The sequence below is a fragment of the Mobula hypostoma genome, chromosome 28 (genome assembly GCF_963921235.1).
Source record: "Mobula hypostoma chromosome 28, sMobHyp1.1, whole genome shotgun sequence".
NCBI lineage: Eukaryota > Metazoa > Chordata > Chondrichthyes > Myliobatiformes > Myliobatidae > Mobula > Mobula hypostoma.
Genome location: NC_086124.1, coordinates 28,880,324 through 28,898,164, shown reverse-complemented (window position 1 = coordinate 28,898,164; position 17,841 = coordinate 28,880,324). Strand labels below are relative to the sequence as shown.

The window sequence follows — 17,841 nt, the reverse complement described above, 5'->3', positions numbered from 1 at the left end:
ACGTGGTCAGACTATTGACGATGTTCAGTCCAGGGAAAATGAAGCTCTCAACCCTCTCACCGTTGATGTAGACCCACCCACCCCTCCTTCTGAAATAAATGTCCAGCTCTTCTGTTTCATTGACGTTGAGGGAAGTCCAGCACCCCGGCTTCTCATTATTTGAGATATGAACCTACATGGTGATATCATCAGCAAACTTCAGACGGTAAGACATAGGAGCATGATTAGGCCATTCAGCCCATCGAGTCTGCTCTGCCATTCCATCATGGCTGATTTACTATCCTCCTCAACCCCATTCTCCTGCCTTCTCCCCATAAACTTTGACACCCTGACTAATCAAGAAACTATCCATGCAACACACACACAAAACACTGGTGAACGTAGCAGGCCAGAAATCTATCCATCTCTGCTTTAAATATACCCAATGACTTGGCCTCTTCTCGAAATGAATGCTAACCTGGTATTTGCCTTCCTCACCACCAACTCGACCTACAATTTAACCCTTTGGGAATCCTGCACACAGACTCCCAAGTCCCCTTGCAACTCTGATTTTTGAATTTTCTCCCCATTTAGAGAATAGTCTATGCTTTTACTTCTTTTACTGAAATGCAGGACCATACATTTCACCACAATGTACTCCATCTGCCACTTCTATGCCCATTCTCCTAGTCTGTCCAAGTCCTTCTGTAGCCTCTCTACTTCCTCTGTCTTTCTTTTTAAATCTTTTTATTAATTTTCCAAAAATTATAAACAGAATAACAATATTGATACGGAGAGTTTGGAATAATCTTATTGTTGATAAACATGTACAAAAAAGACTTCAAATAATACAGGTGTAATAGACTTTCAAACTCTTAATATAGCTAATCATAGAGATTAGAAGAAAAAAAAATGCAAACCACCCCCCCCGGAAAAAAAATAAAACTAATTACTAAACCCAAAAAGAAAGCAAACGGAACAAAACAAGGCTAGACCAATATCTTAAATCGAATACATTCAATAATGTTGTCAACTACGCTCCTCTATTCATATATTTTAAATTAATAAGAAGGATTTGGAAAAGGTCAAGTTACATCATAATGAAAATGTTGAATAAATGGTTTTCAAGTCTCTTCAAATTTAACCGAAGGAGCAAAAATGTCACTTCTAATTTTTTTCTAAATTTAAACATGAAATAGTTTGGTCTACTTCCTCAAAACTACCTGCCCCTTCACCTATCTTGGTACTGCTTCCAAACTTGGCCAGAAAGCCATCAATTCCATCGTCCAAATCACTGACATGTGACATGGAAAACGGCCCCTGAGGAACACCACAATTCACCAGCAAAGCCAATCAGAAAAGCCCCCCTTTATTCCCACTCTTTGCCTGCTACCAGTCAGCCAATCTTCTATCCATGAGTGTCTTTCCTGCAGTATCTTGTCAAGCAGCCTCATCTGTGACACCTTGTCGAAGTCCTTCTGAAAATCCAGTTACTATGCACAACACCCACTGACTCTCCTTTGTCTATCTTGCCTGTTGTTCCTTCAAAGAATTCCAACAGATTTCTCAGGCTAAGTTTCCTGACTTTGGCCTGTTTTATCATGAGCTTCCTAGTAGCCTGAAGGAACATTAACATTTACTTTTGCTTTCCTCACCACTGACTCAACCTGCAAATTAACAGTTAGTGAATCCTGCACAAGGACTCCCAAATCCCTTTGCTTTTGTGCAGCCTTGCTGTATGGAACAATGATCAGATGGGATTGCAGACAAAAACTTTTCACTGTATAAAACCAGAAGATATAGGCGCAGAATTAGGCCATTTGGCCCACCGAGTCTGCTCCACCATTTCATTGTGGCTGATCCATTTTTTCCTCCCAGCCCCAGTCTCCTGCATTCTCCCCGTATCCCTGACCAATCAAGTATCTATCAACCTCTGCCTTAAATATATCCAATGACTTAACTTCCACAGCCATCTATGGCAATGAATTCTGCAAATTCACCACTCTCTGGCTACAGAAATTCCTTATCTCCATTCTAAAAGAATGTCCGTCTATTCTGAGGCCGTGCCCTCTGGTCCTCGACCCCTCCACTATAGGAAACACCCTCTCCACCTCCACTCTATCAGTATTCAATAGGTTTCAATGAGACCCCTCGCATTCTTCTGAATACCAGTGGGTACAGGCCCAGAGCTACCAAACAGTCTTCATCTGACAAGCTTTTCACTCTCCTGAACATCTTCTGAACCCTCTCCAATGTCAGCACTTCTTTCTTACATAAAGGGCCAAAAACTACTCATAGTGCTCCAAGTGAGGCCTCGCCAATGCCTTATAAAGCCTCAACACCGCATCTCGGTATACGTCACATTAAACCAATCTCCACTCTCGTGTTCCCCAGTGGATACGAGCCCAGACTGTTGGAGCCTTTCTCATAAGACAACCCACCCATTCCAGGGGGTTTCATACACCCCTTCTGGGGTTTATAGAACATAGAATAGTACAGCACATTACAGGCCCTTCGGCCCACAATGTTGTGCCGACCCTCAAACCCTGCCTTCCATATAACCCCCCACCTTAAATTCCTCCATATACCTGTCTAGTAGTCTCTTAAACTTCACTAGTGTATCTGCCTCCACCACTGACTCAGGCAGTGCATTCCACGCACCAACCACTCTCTGAGTAAAAAACCTTCCTCTAATATCCCCCTTGAACTTCCCACCCCTTAACTTAAAGCCATGTCCTCTTGTATTGAGCAGTGGTGCCCTGGGGAAGAGGCGCTGGCTATCCACTCTATCTATTCCTCTTATTATCTTGTACACCTCTATCATGTCTCCTCTCATCCTCCTTCTCTCCAAAGAGTAAACCCCTAGCTCCCTTAATCTCTGATCATAATGCATACTTTCTAAACCAGGCAGCATCCTGGTAAATCTCCTCTGAACCCTTTCCAATGCTTCCACATCCTTCCTATATTGAGGTGACCAGAAATGGTTTACAGGGCCAGTACCCACCCAATCCGGGGGTCTAGTACACCCCTTCTGGGGTTTACGGAGCCAGTACCCACCCAATCCGGGGGTCTAGTACACCCCTTCTGGGGTTTACGGGGCCAGTACCCACCCAATCCAGGGGTCTAGTACACCCCTTCTGGGGTTTACGGGGCCAGTACCCACCCAATCCAGGGGTCTAGTACACCCCTTCCAGTCACCCGGGTTCAAACCCGCTGCTCCGTAAGGAGTTTGTATGCTCTTCCCGTGACTGCGTGGGTTTCCTCCGGGTGCTCTGGTTCCCTCCCACATCCCGAAGACATACGGGTTATGGTCAGTGAGTTGCAGGCGTGCTACATTAGCGCCTGAACCACAGTGACCCTCATGTCCTGCCCACCCCCCGCCCCGGCACATCCTCAGACCCTGCCAGTCACCGACGCCAACGGCGCAGTTCACAGTATGTTTTGGTCTATTTGGCGATTCTGGGCGGAGTAGGTCAATCCAGGCCTTTGAGCCACACTCCCCCCCACCAACAAAACCCAATTAACCCCAACCTAATCCTGGTCCATTTCACAAGGACCAGTCAACCTACCCGGTATGCCTTTGGCCTGTGGGAGGAAACCAGAGCACTGGGAGGAAACCCACGCGGTGACGGGCGAACACACAAACTCCTTACAGGACGGTACCACAATTGAACTCTGAACTCGGACACGCCCCGAGCTGTAATACTGTCGCCCTAAATGCTGCATCACCATGGCGACGAATAAAACTAATCTTTAACTCTCTCTGAACCGCCTTCGAGGCACTTACACTCTTCCTTAAAGAGGGGGTTCGATACTCGCCACGGGACTCCAGGTGTGGCCCTCCTGCTTGGAAAAGGCCTTTCAGCCCATCTACAGCAATCTCACTTGCCCAGGTTAGGACTGTATTCTTCTGTACCTTGTCCATTCAAGTCTCTGTCTAAATGCTCCTTAATGCAGTGAGCAGACCCTCAGTGGCCACTTTGTCAGTGTGTGTCCGTGATCTTCTGCTGCTGGAGCCCATCCACTTCAAGGTTCAGTGTGTTGTGCATTCAGAGATGCTCGTCTGCACACCACTGTTGTAACGTGTGTTTGTATGAGTTACTGTCTCCTTCCTGTCAGCTTGAACCAGTCCGGCCACTCTCCTCTGACCTCTCTCGTTAATAAGGCGTTTTCACCCACAGGACTGCCACTCACTGGATGTTTTTTTGTTTCTCACACCGTTCTCTGTAAACTCTAGAGACCGTTGTGTGTGAAAATCCCAGGAGATCAGCAGTTTCTGAGATACTCAAACCACCTCATCTGGCACCAACAATCGTTTCATGGTCAAAGTCACTTCGATCACATTTCTTCCCCCATTCTGATCTCTGGTCTGAACAACAACTGAACCTCTTGACCATGTCTGCATGCTTTTATGCATTGAGTTGCTGCCACGTGATTGGCTGATTAGATATTTGCATGTACCCAATAACCCAATTGTATCCAATTCTGCCGCCACCTCTGTCAACAGCATCCAGACATCACCACTCTCTGTATGAAACACTCACCCTTCAGATCCCCCTTTGAACGTCCTCTCTCTCACCTCCTGTCCTTGATTCCCCCACAGTGGGCAACAGTTCTGTCCAACTTCCCTCTCACCATCCCTCATCATCTCATACATTGCAAAAAGATCACAGCCGCGTTTACGTATATTGGGATAAGGAGGCAGGGAGGGAGGGGTCACGGAGACGAGGAGGGGTGTAGGGGAAGGAGGGGGTCACGGAGCTGGGGAGGGGTGTGGGGAAGGGAGGGGGTAACAGAGCTGGGGAGGGGTGTGGGGGAGGGAGGGGGTCACAGAGATGGGGAGGGGTGTGGGGAAGGGAGGGGGTAACGGAGCTGGGGAGGGGTGTGGGGGAGGGAAGGGTCACGGAGACGAGGAGGGGGTAGGAGAGGGAGGGGGTAACAGAGCCGGGGAGGGGTGTAGAGGAAGGAGGGGGTCACAGAGATGGGGAGGGGTGTGGGGAAGGAGGGGGTAACAGAGCCGGGGAGGGGTGTGGGGGAGAGAGGGGTCACGGAGATGAGGAGGAGGGGGTAGGAGAGGGAGGGGTGTGGGGAAGAGAGGGGGTAACGGAGCCGGGGAGGGGGTAGGAGAGGCAGGGGTGTGGGGGAGGGAGGGGTCACGGAGCCAGGGAGGGGTGTACGGGAAGGAGGGGGTAACGGAGCCGGCGAGGGGTGTGGGGGAGGGAGGGGGTAATGGAGCTGGGGAGGGGTGTAGGGGAAGGAGGGGTAACGGAGCCCGGGAGGGGTGTGGGGGAGGGAGGGGGTAACGGAGCTGGGGAGGGGTGTAGGGGAAGGAGGGGGTAACGGAGCCAGGGAGGGGTGTGGGGGAGGGAGGGGGTAATGGAGCTGGGGAGGGGTGTAGGGGAAGGAGGGGGTAATGGAGCCGGAGAGGGGTGTGGGGGAAGGAGGGTGTAATGGAGCTGGGGAGGGGTATGAGGGAGGGAGTGGGTAATGGAGCCGGGGAGGGGTGTGGGGGTGGGAGGGGGTCACAGAGCCAGGGAAGGGTGCAGGAGAAGGAGGGGGGGTCACAGAGACGCGGAGGGGTGTAGGGGTCATGGCGGGTCACAGTGACAGAGAGGGGTGTAGGGGAGGGAGGTGGTCACAGATATAGGAGGGATTTACAGAGACAGAGAGGGATTTTGGGAGGGAGAGGGTCATAGAAACAGCGAGGGGTGTAGGGGAGGGAGATGGTCGTGGAGAAGAGGAGGGATATGGGGAAGGAGGAGGTCACAGAGACGGGAGATGAGGTCACAGAGACGGGGAGGGGTGTAGCGGAGGACATACCTCAGACCGCCAGCCCCTGTACACGAAGCTGCAGACGGGATGGAAGGCACCGGTGCCACAGACGTAGAGGTGGGTGCGATTCCATGGTTCGATCAGGCGCACAAAGTTGGAACATTCATTCTGGGAGAGAGTGAGAGAGGGCGTGGGAGAGAGAGGGTGGGGACAGAGGAGGTGGGGGGAGAGAGGGTGGGGAGAGAGGGGGTGGGGAGAGAGAGAGGGTGGGGGAGAGAGAGAGGGTGGGGACAGAGGGGGTGGGGGGAGAGAGAGGGTGGGGAGAGAGTGGGTGGGGAGAGAGAGGATGGGGAGAGAGGGGGTGGGGAGAGAGAGGGTGGGGAGAGAGGGGGTGGGGAGAGAAGGGGTGGGGAGAGAAGGGGTGGGGAGAGAGAGAGGGAGAGAGGGTGGAGAGAGAGAGGGTGGGGAGAGAGAGGATGGGGAGAGAGGGTGGGGGAGAGAGAGAGGGTGGGGAGAGAGGGGTGGGGAGAGAGAGGGTGGGGAGAGAAGGGGTGGGGAGAGAAGGGGTGGGGAGAGAGAGAGGGAGAGAGGGTGGAGAGAGAGAGGGTGGGGAGAGAGGGGGTGGGGAGAGAGAGGGTGGGGAGAGAGAGAGGGTGGGGAGAGAGTGGAGAGAGAGGGTGGGGGAGAGAGAGAGGGTGGGGAGAGAGGGGTGGGGAGAGAGAGGGTGGGGAGAGAAGGGGTGGGGAGAGAAGGGGTGGGGAGAGAGAGAGGGAGAGAGGGTGGAGAGAGAGAGGGTGGGGAGAGAGGGGGTGGGGAGAGAGGGTGGGGAGAGAAGGGGTGGGGAGAGAGAGAGGGAGAGCGGGTGGAGAGAGAGAGGGTGGGGGAGAGAGAGAGGGTGGGGAGAGAGGGGTGGGGAGAGAGAGGGTGGGGAGAGAAGGGGTGGGGAGAGAGAGAGGGAGAGAGGGTGGAGAGAGAGAGGGTGGGGAGAGAGGGGGTGGGGAGAGAGAGGGTGGGGAGAGAGAGGGTGTGGAGAGAGAGGGTGGGAAGAGAGAGGGTGGAGAGAGAGAGGGGGTGGGGAGAGAGGGGGGGTGGGGAGAGAGGGGGTGGGGAGAGAGAGAGGGTGGGGAGAGAGAGAGGGTGGGGAGAGAGAGAGGGTGGGGAGAGAGAGGGTAGAGAGAGACAGGGTGGGGGAGAGAGAGAGGGTGGGGAAAGGGGTGGGGAGAGAGAGGGTGGGGAGAGAGGGGGTGAGGAGAGAGGGGGTGAGGAGAGAGGGAGGGTGGGGAGAGAGGGGTGGGGAGAGAGAGGGTGGGGAGAGAGAGGGTGGAGAGAGAGAGAGGGTGGGGGAGAGAGAGAGGGTGGGGAGAGAGGGGTGGGGAGAGAGAGGGTGGGGAGAGAGGGAGGGTGGGGAGAGAGAGAGGGTGGGGGAGAGAGAGAGGGTGGGGAGAGAGGGGTGGGGAGAGAGAGGGTGGAGAGAGAGAGAGGGTGGGGAGAGAGAGAGGGTGGGGGAGAGAGAGAGAGGGTGGGGGAGAGAGAGAGAGGGTGGGGAGAGAGTGAGAGAGAGATGTTAGAGAGATATTACTTTGAACCCATGAGCCTCCAGCCTCTCCCCTCACCCACCTTCCTCCACCCAGGAATGCTGATACTTACATCCCTGCCTTTCCCAGCCATCCGGCACTCATCCTGTCGGAATGCAGGCGCCGGCCAGTGTATCTGTGGGACGAAGCACATGCGTTAGACACAGTACAGTCCAGCCAGAGGCTGCTCGGTCCATCGAGGCCGTGCTGGCCCACTAAGAGTGCGATGGCGGGGTTGGGGGGGGGCACCATTCCCGCTTCCCAGAGATTCTTCTGACTCGTAACCCGCCAATCCCTCCATTAGGTTTGCCTCCTCCTCGCCAGGGTCTGGGTCGAGGGAGAGGCCGGGGGAGGAGCCTATGGGTGGGGCACTCCACGGTGCCAACTGCCCTTAGTGCGGGAAAGGGGCGGGTATGGGAGTTGCTGGGGGGAGGTAATGCGGCGGATGTGGAGTGCATGGACTAACTCTACCCAGGCAAGCGGAGAGTGTCCCGTCACACAATAGGTAATGAAGCAAGGTGACCCGTCACACACCTGACCCCTCCCACCCTCCACTCTGCATCCCAGTGCTCACGGGGGGGAGGGGGAAGGTCACAGGTTGGCAGGTGCTTATGGGCGCTCACGCCCTTGGACCTACCCTCCCTCCTTCCCCACCCCCCCCAGCCCCCAGTACTCACAAGGAGGGGCTCCCGATTGATGTTCTGGAGGTCGAGCGCCAGCAGGTAGTCGCGGGCACCCACGTACAGACGCTCCTGGTCCGGGTCGAGGTGCAGCAGGCGGAATCCGCCACTGTCCAGCAGGAAGTTCAGGGGTCGCGCTGTCCCGCTCTGGACCAACTCTGCGGGGTGGGGGGAAGTCAACGAGAGAGCTGTCAGCCTGGGGGTGGGGGAGTGAGAACCCACCACACTGTGCGAGGGGCTATAGGGAGGGAGTGGCCTTGGGAAGGGCTGAGGAGGGAGGTCGCGCCGTGGGAGAGGGGGTGGCAAAAGGAGAGGGAGTGAAGGAAGGAGAGAGAGATGGATGGAGAGAGGAAGAGACAGGGAGCAAGGGAGAGAAGGAGGGAAGGAGAGAAGAATAGTGAGGGAAGAGGGAGAGGAGGAGGGAGGACAGAGGAGGAGGAGGGAGGAAAGAGAGGAGGAGGGAAGGATGGAGAGAGGGAGAGAGGGAGGGAAGGAAAGAGGAGGAGTGAGCGAAGGACAGTAGGAGGAAGAGAGAGGAGGAGGGAATAAAGGACAGTAGGAGGGAGGGAAGGAGGGAGAGAGGAAATGAGGGAGGAAAAGAGAGAGGAGGAGGGAGGGAAGGAGAGAGGAGGAGGGAGGGAAGAGAGAGAGGAGGAGGGAGGAAAGGAGAGAAGGAGGGAGGGAAGGACAGTAGGAGTGAAGGGGAGAAGGAGAGAGTGACGGGAGGGTGGGTGACCCAGGGGAGGTGAAAGGGCCTGACGCACAGGCCTCAGCCACTGATCCGGCGGACGCCAGGCGGCTGGAGCTGGGCTGCCAGCCACCCACTGGCCCTGACGTCACTCAGCCGCTGCTGGGCTCTCTGATGTACAGCTGGCAGCCTGGCAGCCTGCATTCTCTGCATTCCCCCCACCCTACTATCCCAGCACGGGACCACTGCCCCCTCCCATCACCCTCCACCCTCCCTACCATCCCAGCACGGTCCCGAACCCACCCTCCACCTCCCCTTTTACCCCTGCCCCTCCCTGGCATCCCAGCACAGGACCAGCTGCTGCCCCCCCCCCCACAGCCAAGCAAGGGGAAAGTCTCTCTGTCTCCAATTCCCCCCTCCCTCCCTCCTTTCCTTTTCCTTCTCCCTCCCTCAAGCCTGTCTCTCACTCCATTAATTTCACACCCCTCATCATCTATCTCTCCCTTCTGTTCTTCTCCCCTCTCTCCCTGCTCCCCTCCCTTCCCCGTCGCTCCCTTTCTCTCCACCCCTCTCAAATTCCTTTCTGCTTCCACCCTCCCTCACTTGCTCCCTCCCTCCCTCCCCATTTTCCCTCTCTCCATCTCCCTCCAACCTTTCCCTCTCTCCCTCTCACCATCTCCCTCACCCACTCCCTCTCTCCCTCACTCCCTCATTTCTTTTCCTCTCTTCCCCTCACGCTCCATCTCCATCTCCCTATTTCTCCCTCCCTCCCTCCTCCCTTCTATTCTTCCTCCCTTCTGTTCCTCTCTCCCTCCTGTCCCCGTCCCGAAGGTCAACCAGGGACAGCTGTCCTGCTCTCCCATCCAACGACCTGCTCCCTCAGCGAGGGTTTCTGTGTTAACCCCTCCCTCCTCATCCCCCTTTTTTGCCCCAGAAGCATCCCCCACCCCTGCCATTTGCCGGTCAACCCTTCCTCAGGTGCGGAGGCCAGATACGCCCCCAGTACCCCAGTTGGCCCTCCCAGGATAATCAGGACAAGGTCTCCTTGCTCCTGGAGTCCGACCCTCCCACAGTAACAGCAGCATCAAAAATCGGCCACATTAGCATCCAGTGACTAGTGCACAGGGACCCCCAGGACCCTCAGGGTACAAGCTCCTTCCCGTCCCGTCCTTCTCTCCCTCCCCCCTGGACCTCCAATCACAAAGAAGGCAAAGGCTTCATTGAGAAGACGTCGAAGGAGATGGTCATGGTAGAAGTGACAGTTCCTCGGGAGGACCAGATTGAGAAGTTTGAGCGTAAGAAAGACAAATACCAGGAGCTGTTGGGGCAGTGCCAGAGGCAGGGGTGGAGGGTGTGATTTGATCCTATCGAGGTATCGAGGTGCGGTGCAGGGGTTTTGCTGGCTGCCTCCTCTGAAGAACCTACTCTCTCCTTGGCGTTTTGGGGGCTGGAAAGAAGGGAGCCATCGGGACTGTCACAGAGGCCGCTGAGCGAGACTCCGGATGGTTACAGATCAAGAGGTGTGACCCATGGACTGACGCTGCTGGGACACAAGCCGGGGTCTGATCAGCCCTGGCTGGGTCACCTGGGCAAGAGGGTCTGACGTAGAAAGACCCGAAACGCCCGAAGACTCCAGATCACATCGCCGGTGATGCGTCCCAGCATGCCCTGAGATGTATCTCAGCATCAGGAGTTCGAAGAGATTGGGTAGGTCACCAAAGACTCCAGCAAACTTTTACAGGTGTACTGTGGAGAGCATTCTGACTGGCAGTTTCACCGTCTGGGATGGAGGGGCCACTGCACAGTTGGAATAAAGCTTGCAGGAAGTTGTAAACTCAGCCAACTCCATCACAGGCACTACCCTTCTCCGTAGATTGTCACCTTGTCGCGGTGGAGAAGCTTGTGTGGTTCTGTGATCCTGAGAGCAATGCCCTCTGGAGCTATGCTCCTGGTAGGGTCACCCATGGCGGTAAGGTCGAGGGTGAGGTCCCTGACAAAGAACAATCCAACCAAGACCTCAACGGTGGAACAGGTGGACAAAGTTACTTCGAACTCAACGGCTGTGAAGGCGGATGAAGGCTGCAACAAATCCATCAGCTCCAATCGTCGTGGTTTCCATGCCTTTGGAATCAGTTGGTTGATTTGCGAAGCATCGTGTGCTTCTTGGAGTGCAACATCAAGTACACGTTAAACAAATACACGCACAGGCGTCTTCACTCCGTGGGCCACTTCTTCAGAACGAAGACCGTCATCTTCACCCTCGAGGGATAGCCACGTCGACGACGAGCCTCCCCAGCACCCAGGACACCTCCATGTCCTGGGCGACCTCCTTCACTACAGACCCTCATCGCCCAGAACATGGCCCCTTCCCATTGCTAACATCAGAGAGGAGGTACACACACTCAACAATCCTTCCCCTCCGCCAGCAGATTTCTGAATGGTTCATGAACACTATCTCAGTATTTTGCTCTATTTTTGTATAATTTATTTATTTTTAATACATTTCTTACTGTAACTCCTAGTAGTTTTTAACGTGTCACATCCAACCTGCTGGCATGAACATCAATTTCTCCAGCTTCTGGTAACTGAGCTCCTCTGTTTCTCTCCCCACCCTCTCACCCCTCAATTTCCCCTCTCTCACTCTCAGTAACTGGATCCTCGACTTCCTAACCGGGAGACCACAGTCTGTGCGGATTGGTGATAACATCTCCTCCTCGCTGACGATCAACACCTCAGGGGTGTGTGCTTAGCCCACTGCTCTACTCTCTCTATACCCATGACTGTGTGGCTAGGCATAGCTCAATCACCATCTATAAATTCGCTGACGATACAACCATTGTTGGTAGAATCTCAGGTGGTGACGAGAGGGCGTACAGGAGTGAGATATGCCAACTAGTGGAGTGGTGTCACAGCAACAACCTGGCACTCAACGTCAGTGAGATGAAAGGGCTGATTGTGGACTTCAGGAAGGGTAAGACGAAGGAACACATGCCAATCCTCATAGAGGGATCAGAAGCGGAGAGAGTGAGCAGCTTCAAATTCCTGGGTGTCAAGATCTCTGAGGATCTAACCTGGTCCCAACATATCGATGTAGTTATACAGAAGGCAAGACAATGGCTATACTTTATTAGGAGTTTGAAGAGATTTGGTTTGTCAACAAATACGCTCAAAAACTTCTATAGTTGTACCATGGAGAGCATTCTGACAGGCTGCATCACTGTCTGGTATGGAGGGGCTACTGCACAGGACCGAAAGAAGCTGCAGAAGGTTGTAAATCTAGTCAGCTCCATCTTGGGTACTCGCCTACAAAGTACCCAGGACATCTTCAGCGAGCGGTGTCTCAGAAAGGCACCGTCCATTATTAAGGACCTCCAGCACCCAGGGCATGTCCTTTACTCACTGTTACCATCAGGGAGGAGGTACAGGAGCCTGAAGACACACACTCAGCGATTCAGAAACAGCTTCTTCCCCTCTGCCATCCGATTCCTAAACGGACATTGAAGCTCTGGAAACGACCTCACTTTTTTAACGTACAGTATTTCTGTTTTTGCACATTTTTAAATAATCTATTCAATATAAGTACTCGTTTATTTATTATGTTTTATTTTATTTATTTTTTACTCTCTCTGCTAGATCATGTATTGGCATTGAACTGCTGCTGCCAAGTTAACAAATTTCACGTCACATGCCTTGATAATGAATCTGATTCTGATTGTCAGCCCCCTTTGAGAAACCCTCCTGCAGCCCCCTGAGGGGTCGGGCCTTGGCCAGTGTTCTGGGACCAAGCCAAGAGCCAGTAACCCTCAGCTGACCAGTGCATGGGGTGGGGGGGGCCAGAAAGGAGCGGGGAAATCGTTTGCAAAGGGATCCTCTCCTAACCCCACCGATCCACGCACTCTCCGTCCCTGACCCAGACCGACTGCGAGGGAATGGGGCAGGTCGGAGTCGAGCTGTTCGACTGTAATGGTGGCACAGTCGTTGTTTGCTGTGTTCTAAAACATCGGGATCCCAGCACACCAGCTCTTCAGTCTCTGTGACCCCTCGCCCTCCCAACATCCCCCCCCCATGTCCGTGACCCCTCCCTCCCTACACTCTTCACCCCCCACAATCTTCCCCGTCTGTGATCTCCTCCCTCCCCAACACCTCTCTCCATCACCATGAACCCATCCCTCCCCTAAATTCCTCTCTGTGTCTGTGACCCTCCCCCCTCTGCACCCCTCCCTGTCTGTGACCCCCCCACACCACTCTGTCTCTGTGACACCCCAAACCCCTCTGTGTCAGTGACCCCCCACTCTCCCCTACACCTCTCTCCATCGCCATGAACCCATCCCTCCCCTAAAACCCTCTCTGTGTCTGTGAACCCTCCCCCCTCTGCACCCCTCCCTGTCTCTGTGACCCCCTCACTCACCTAAAACCCTCCCTGTCTCTGTGACCCCTCACTCCTCTACACCCCTCCGTCTCTGTGACCCCTCGCTCCTCTACACCCCTCCCTGTCACTGTGACCCCTCCCCCCTCTGCACCCCTCCCTGTCTCTGTGACCCCCTCACTCCCCTAAACCCCTCCCTGTCTCTGTGACCCCCCTTACTCCCCTAAACCCCTCCCTTTCTCTGTGACCCCTCGCTCCTCTACACCCCTCCCTGTCTCTGTGACCCCCTCAATCCCCTAAACCCCTCCCTGTCTCTGTGACCCCTCACTCTCCTAAAGCCCTCCCTGTCTCTGTGACCCCTCGCTCCTCTACACCCCTCCCTGTCTCTGTGACCCCCTCACTCCCCTAAACCCCTCCCTGTCTCTGTGACCCCTCGCTCCTCTACACCCCTCCCTGTCTCTGTGACCCCCTTACTCCCCTAAACCCCTCCCTGTCTCTGTGACCCCCTCACTCCCCTAAACCCCTCCCTGTCTCTGTGACCCCTCACTCCTCTACACCCCTCCCTGTCTCTGTGACCCCCTCACTCCCCTAAACCCCACCCTGTCCCTGTGACCCCTCACTCTCCTAAACCCCTCCCTGTCTCTGTGACCCCTCGCTCATCTACACCCCTCCATCTCTGTGACCCCTCGCTCCTCTACACCCCTCCCTGTCTCTGTGACCCCCTCACTCCCCTAAACCCCTCCCTGTCTCTGTGACCCCTCACTCCTCTACACCCCTCCCTGTCTCTGTGACCCCATCACTCCCCTAAACCCCTCCCTGTCTCTGTGACCCCCTCACTCCCCTAAACCCCACCCTGTCCCTGTGACCCCTCACTCTCCTAAACCCCTCCCTGTCTCTGTGACCCCTCACTCCTCTACACCCCTCCATCTCTGTGACCCCTCACTCCTCTACACCCCTCCCTGTCTCTGTGACCCCCTCACTCCCCTAAACTCCTCCCTGTCTCTGTGACCCCTCACTCCTCTACACCCCTCACTGTCTCTGTGACCCCATCACTCCCCTAAACCCCTCCCTGTCTCTGTGACCCCTCGCTCCTCTACATCCCTCCCTGTCTCTGTGACCCCCTTACTCCCCTAATCCCCTCCCTGTCTCTGTGACCCCTTTACTCCCCTAAACCCCTCCCTGTCTCTGACCCCATCACTCCCCTAAACCCCTCCCTGTCTCTGTGACCCCTCGCTCCTCTACATCCCTCCCTGTCTCTGTGACCCCCTCACTCCCCTAAACCGCTCCCTGTCTCTGTGACCCCCTCAATCCCCTAAACCCCTTCCTGTCTCTATGACCCCCTCACTCCCCTAAACCCCTCCCTGTCTCTGTGACCCCCTCACTCCCCTAAACCCCTCCCTGTCTCTGTGACCCCTCGCTCCTCTACACCCCTCCGTCTCTGTGACCCCTCGCTCCTCTACACCCCCCCTGTCTCTGTGACCCCCTCACTCCCCTAAACCTCTCCCTGTCCCTGTGACCCCTCACTCCCCTAAACCCCTCCCTGTCTGTGACCCCTCGCTCCTCTACACCCCTCCCTGTCTCTGTGACCCCCTCACTCCCCTAAACCCCTCCCTGTCTCTGTGACCCCTCGCTACTTTACATCCCTCCCTGTCTCTGTGACCCCTCGCTCCTCTACACCCCTCCCTGTCTCTGTGATCCCCTCACTCCCCTAAACCCCTCCCTGTCTCTGTGACCCCTCGCTCCTCTACACTCCTCCCTGTCTCTGTGACCCCATCACTCCCCTAAACCCCTCCCTGTCTCTGTGACCCCCTCACTCCCCTAAACCCCTCCCTGTCTCTGTGACCCCTCGCTCCTCTACATCCCTCCCTGTCTCTGTGACCCCATCACTCCCCTAAACCCCTCCCTGTCTCTGTGACCCCTCGCTCCTCTACATCCCTCCCTGTCTCTGTGACCCCCTCACTCCCCTAAACCGCTCCCTGTCTCTGTGACCCCCTCAATCCCCTAAACCCCTCCCTGTCTCTATGACCCCCTCACTCCCCTAAACCCCTCCCTGTCTCTGTGACCTCCTCACTCCCCTAAACCCCTCCCTGTCTCTGTGACCCCTCGCTCCTCTACATCCCTCCCTGTCTCTGTGACCCCCTCACTCCCCTAAACCGCTCCCTGTCTCTGTGACCCCCTCAATCCCCTAAACCCCTCCCTGTCTCTATGACCCCCCTCACTCCCCTAAACCCCTCCCTGTCTCTGTGACCCCCTCACTCCCCTAAACCCCTCCCTGTCTCTGTGACCCCCTCACTCCCCTAAACCCCTCCCTGTCTCTGTGACCCCTCGCTCCTCTACACCCCTCCGTCTCTGTGACCCCTCGCTCCTCTACACCCCTCCCTGTCTCTGTGACCCCCTCACTCCCCTAAACCCCTCCCTGTCTGTGACCCCTCGCTCCTCTTCACCCCTCCCTGTCTCTGTGACCCCCTCACTCCCCTAAACCCCTCCCTGTCTCTGTGACCCCTCGCTCCTTTACATCCCTCCCTGTCTCTGTGACCCCCTCACTCCCCTAAACCCCTCCCTGTCTCTGTGACCCCTCGCTCCTCTACACTCCTCCCTGTCTCTGTGACCCCATCACTCCCCTAAACCCCTCCCTGTCTCTGTGACCCCTTGCTCCTCTACATCCCTCCCTGTCTCTGTGACCCCATCACTCCCCTAAACCCCTCCCTGTCTGTGACCCCTCGCTCCTCTACACCGCTCCCTGTCTCTGTGACCCCCTTACTCCCCTAATCCCCTCCCTGTCTCTGTGACCCCTCGCTCCTCTGCACCCCTCCCTGTCTCTGTGACCCCATCACTCCCCTAAACCTCTCCCTGTCTCTGTGACCCCCTTACTCCCCTAAACCCCTCCCTGTCTCTGTGACCCCTCGCTCCTCTACACCCCTCCCTGTCTCTGTGACCCCATCACTCCCCTAAACCTCTCCCTGTCTCTGTGACCCCTTTACTCCCCTAAACCCCTCCGTCTCTGTGACCCCTCGCTCCTCTACACCCCTCCCTGTCTCTGTGACCCCATCACTCCCCTAAACCTCTCCCTGTCTCTGTGACCCATTTACTCCCCTAAACCCCTCCCTGTCTCTGTGACCCCTCGCTCCTCTACACCCCTCCCTGTCTCTGTGACCCCTTTACTCCCCTAAATCCCCCCGTCTCTGTGACCCCTCGCTCCTCTACACCCCTCCCTGTCTCTGTGACCCCATCACTCCCCTAAACCTCTCCCTGTCTCTGTGACCCCATCAATCCCCTAAACCCCTCCCTGTCTCTGTGACCCCTTTACTCCCCTAAACCCCCCCGTCTCTGTGACCCCTCGCTCCTCTACACCCCTCCCTGTCTCTGTGACCCCATCACTCCACTAAACCTCTCCCTGTCTCTGTGACCCCTCGCTCCTCTACACCCCTCCCTGTCTCTGTGACCCCCTTACTCACCTAAACCGCTCCCCATTTCTGCGACTTCCTCTCCCCAGCTCTGTCACCCCCTCCGGCCCCTAACTCAGGGTTGGTTAGGACTTGGATGGGGGTGTTTGAGGACAGGGAGGAGGGGGTGATCTGCATCCAGTCCCAGGGCCGGATCGGATACTGAACAGGAGGTGCACCACATGGAGGTAGCCCCCGCCTCAGTGGCACCCTCCACACTCGGGATAAATTAGCTCACAGAAATGAGACCCAGGGGCTTAAAAACGGCCTGGCTGTCATTCCCCACCTCAGAGACGACGGGGAGGGGGGGGAGCGAGGTGGGGACGATGCTCCGTCACATACGGCAGGAAGGACGCTTGCAACATCAGATGCCTGCTCCCCAAGGACTCCGAGAGGAGAGGAACTTCCCAAGATCCTGCTTCCTGGACGTCCTGTTCTGGGAAGCGTGTCACAGGAAGGGCCACACCAATTCTCGGAACAAACTCACCTGCTCAGGAAACGGGGCCTTTGATAAAAATAGTGACATGAGAGGTTCTGCAGATGCTGGGAATACTGATCAACACAGACAAAACCCTGGAGGAACTCAAGAAAGCCAGGCGGTATCTATGGAGGGGAATAAACGGACGATATTGTGGGCCAAGTCCTCCCGAAAGGTCTCGGTCTGCAACGTCGACCGTTAAAGATTGCAGGCTAGCTTTCATGTAAAAACACAAGCGGTTCTGCAGGTGCTGAAAATGCAGAGTAACACACACAAAATGCTGGATACTCAGCGGGTCGGGCAGCGTCTGTGGAGGGGACGTTTCAGGCAGAGATCCTTATGGACTGGAGAGGAAGGGGTCAGAAGCCAGGATAAGAAGGTTGGGGGACGGTGGGGGGGGGAGAACCAGCTGACAGGTGATAGGTGAGAGCTGGTGACTGAGAAGGTGGGTGGGCGAGGAGGGGGAACGCAGTAAGAAGCTGGCAGGTGATAGGTGGAAGAGGTAAAGAGCTGAAGAAGAGGGAATCTGATAGGAGAGGACAATGGGCCGTGGGAGAAAGGGAAGGAGGAGGGGAAACAGAGGGAGGTGATGGGTAGGTGAGGAGGGAAAGGGTAAGAGGGGAATGGAAAAACAGAGAAGCAGACAAGGAGCAGAAGCTGGAGAAATTGATCTTCATGCCATTAGGTTGGAGGCTACCCAGATGGAACATGAAGTGTTGCCCCTCCAAATGGAGGTTAGTCTAATCTTGGCTGTGGACAGACATGATGGAATGGAAATGGGAAGTCGGATTGAAAAGGGATACTGGATGAATCTCCCTCCACACTGTCCCATCACACACTCCCGGGGTCAGACACAGAGTG

At 55.7% G+C, this 17,841-nt stretch overlaps 1 protein-coding gene across 3 annotated transcripts in view; it reads right to left on the bottom strand.

Annotated features, from left to right (window-relative positions):
- LOC134339112 (semaphorin-3F-like) overlaps nt 1–17,841 on the bottom strand; it is a 123,526-nt gene that overhangs the window by 91,366 nt on the left and 14,319 nt on the right. For all 3 annotated transcript variants that reach the window (XM_063035433.1, XM_063035435.1, XM_063035434.1), the window contains exons 3-5: nt 8,003–8,163; nt 7,399–7,461; nt 5,800–5,919 (exon numbers count right to left, since the gene is read on the bottom strand). In XM_063035433.1, coding sequence (XP_062891503.1) covers nt 5,800–5,919; nt 7,399–7,461; nt 8,003–8,163 — 344 coding nt within the window. The remainder of the gene's footprint in view (nt 1–5,799; nt 5,920–7,398; nt 7,462–8,002; nt 8,164–17,841) is intronic.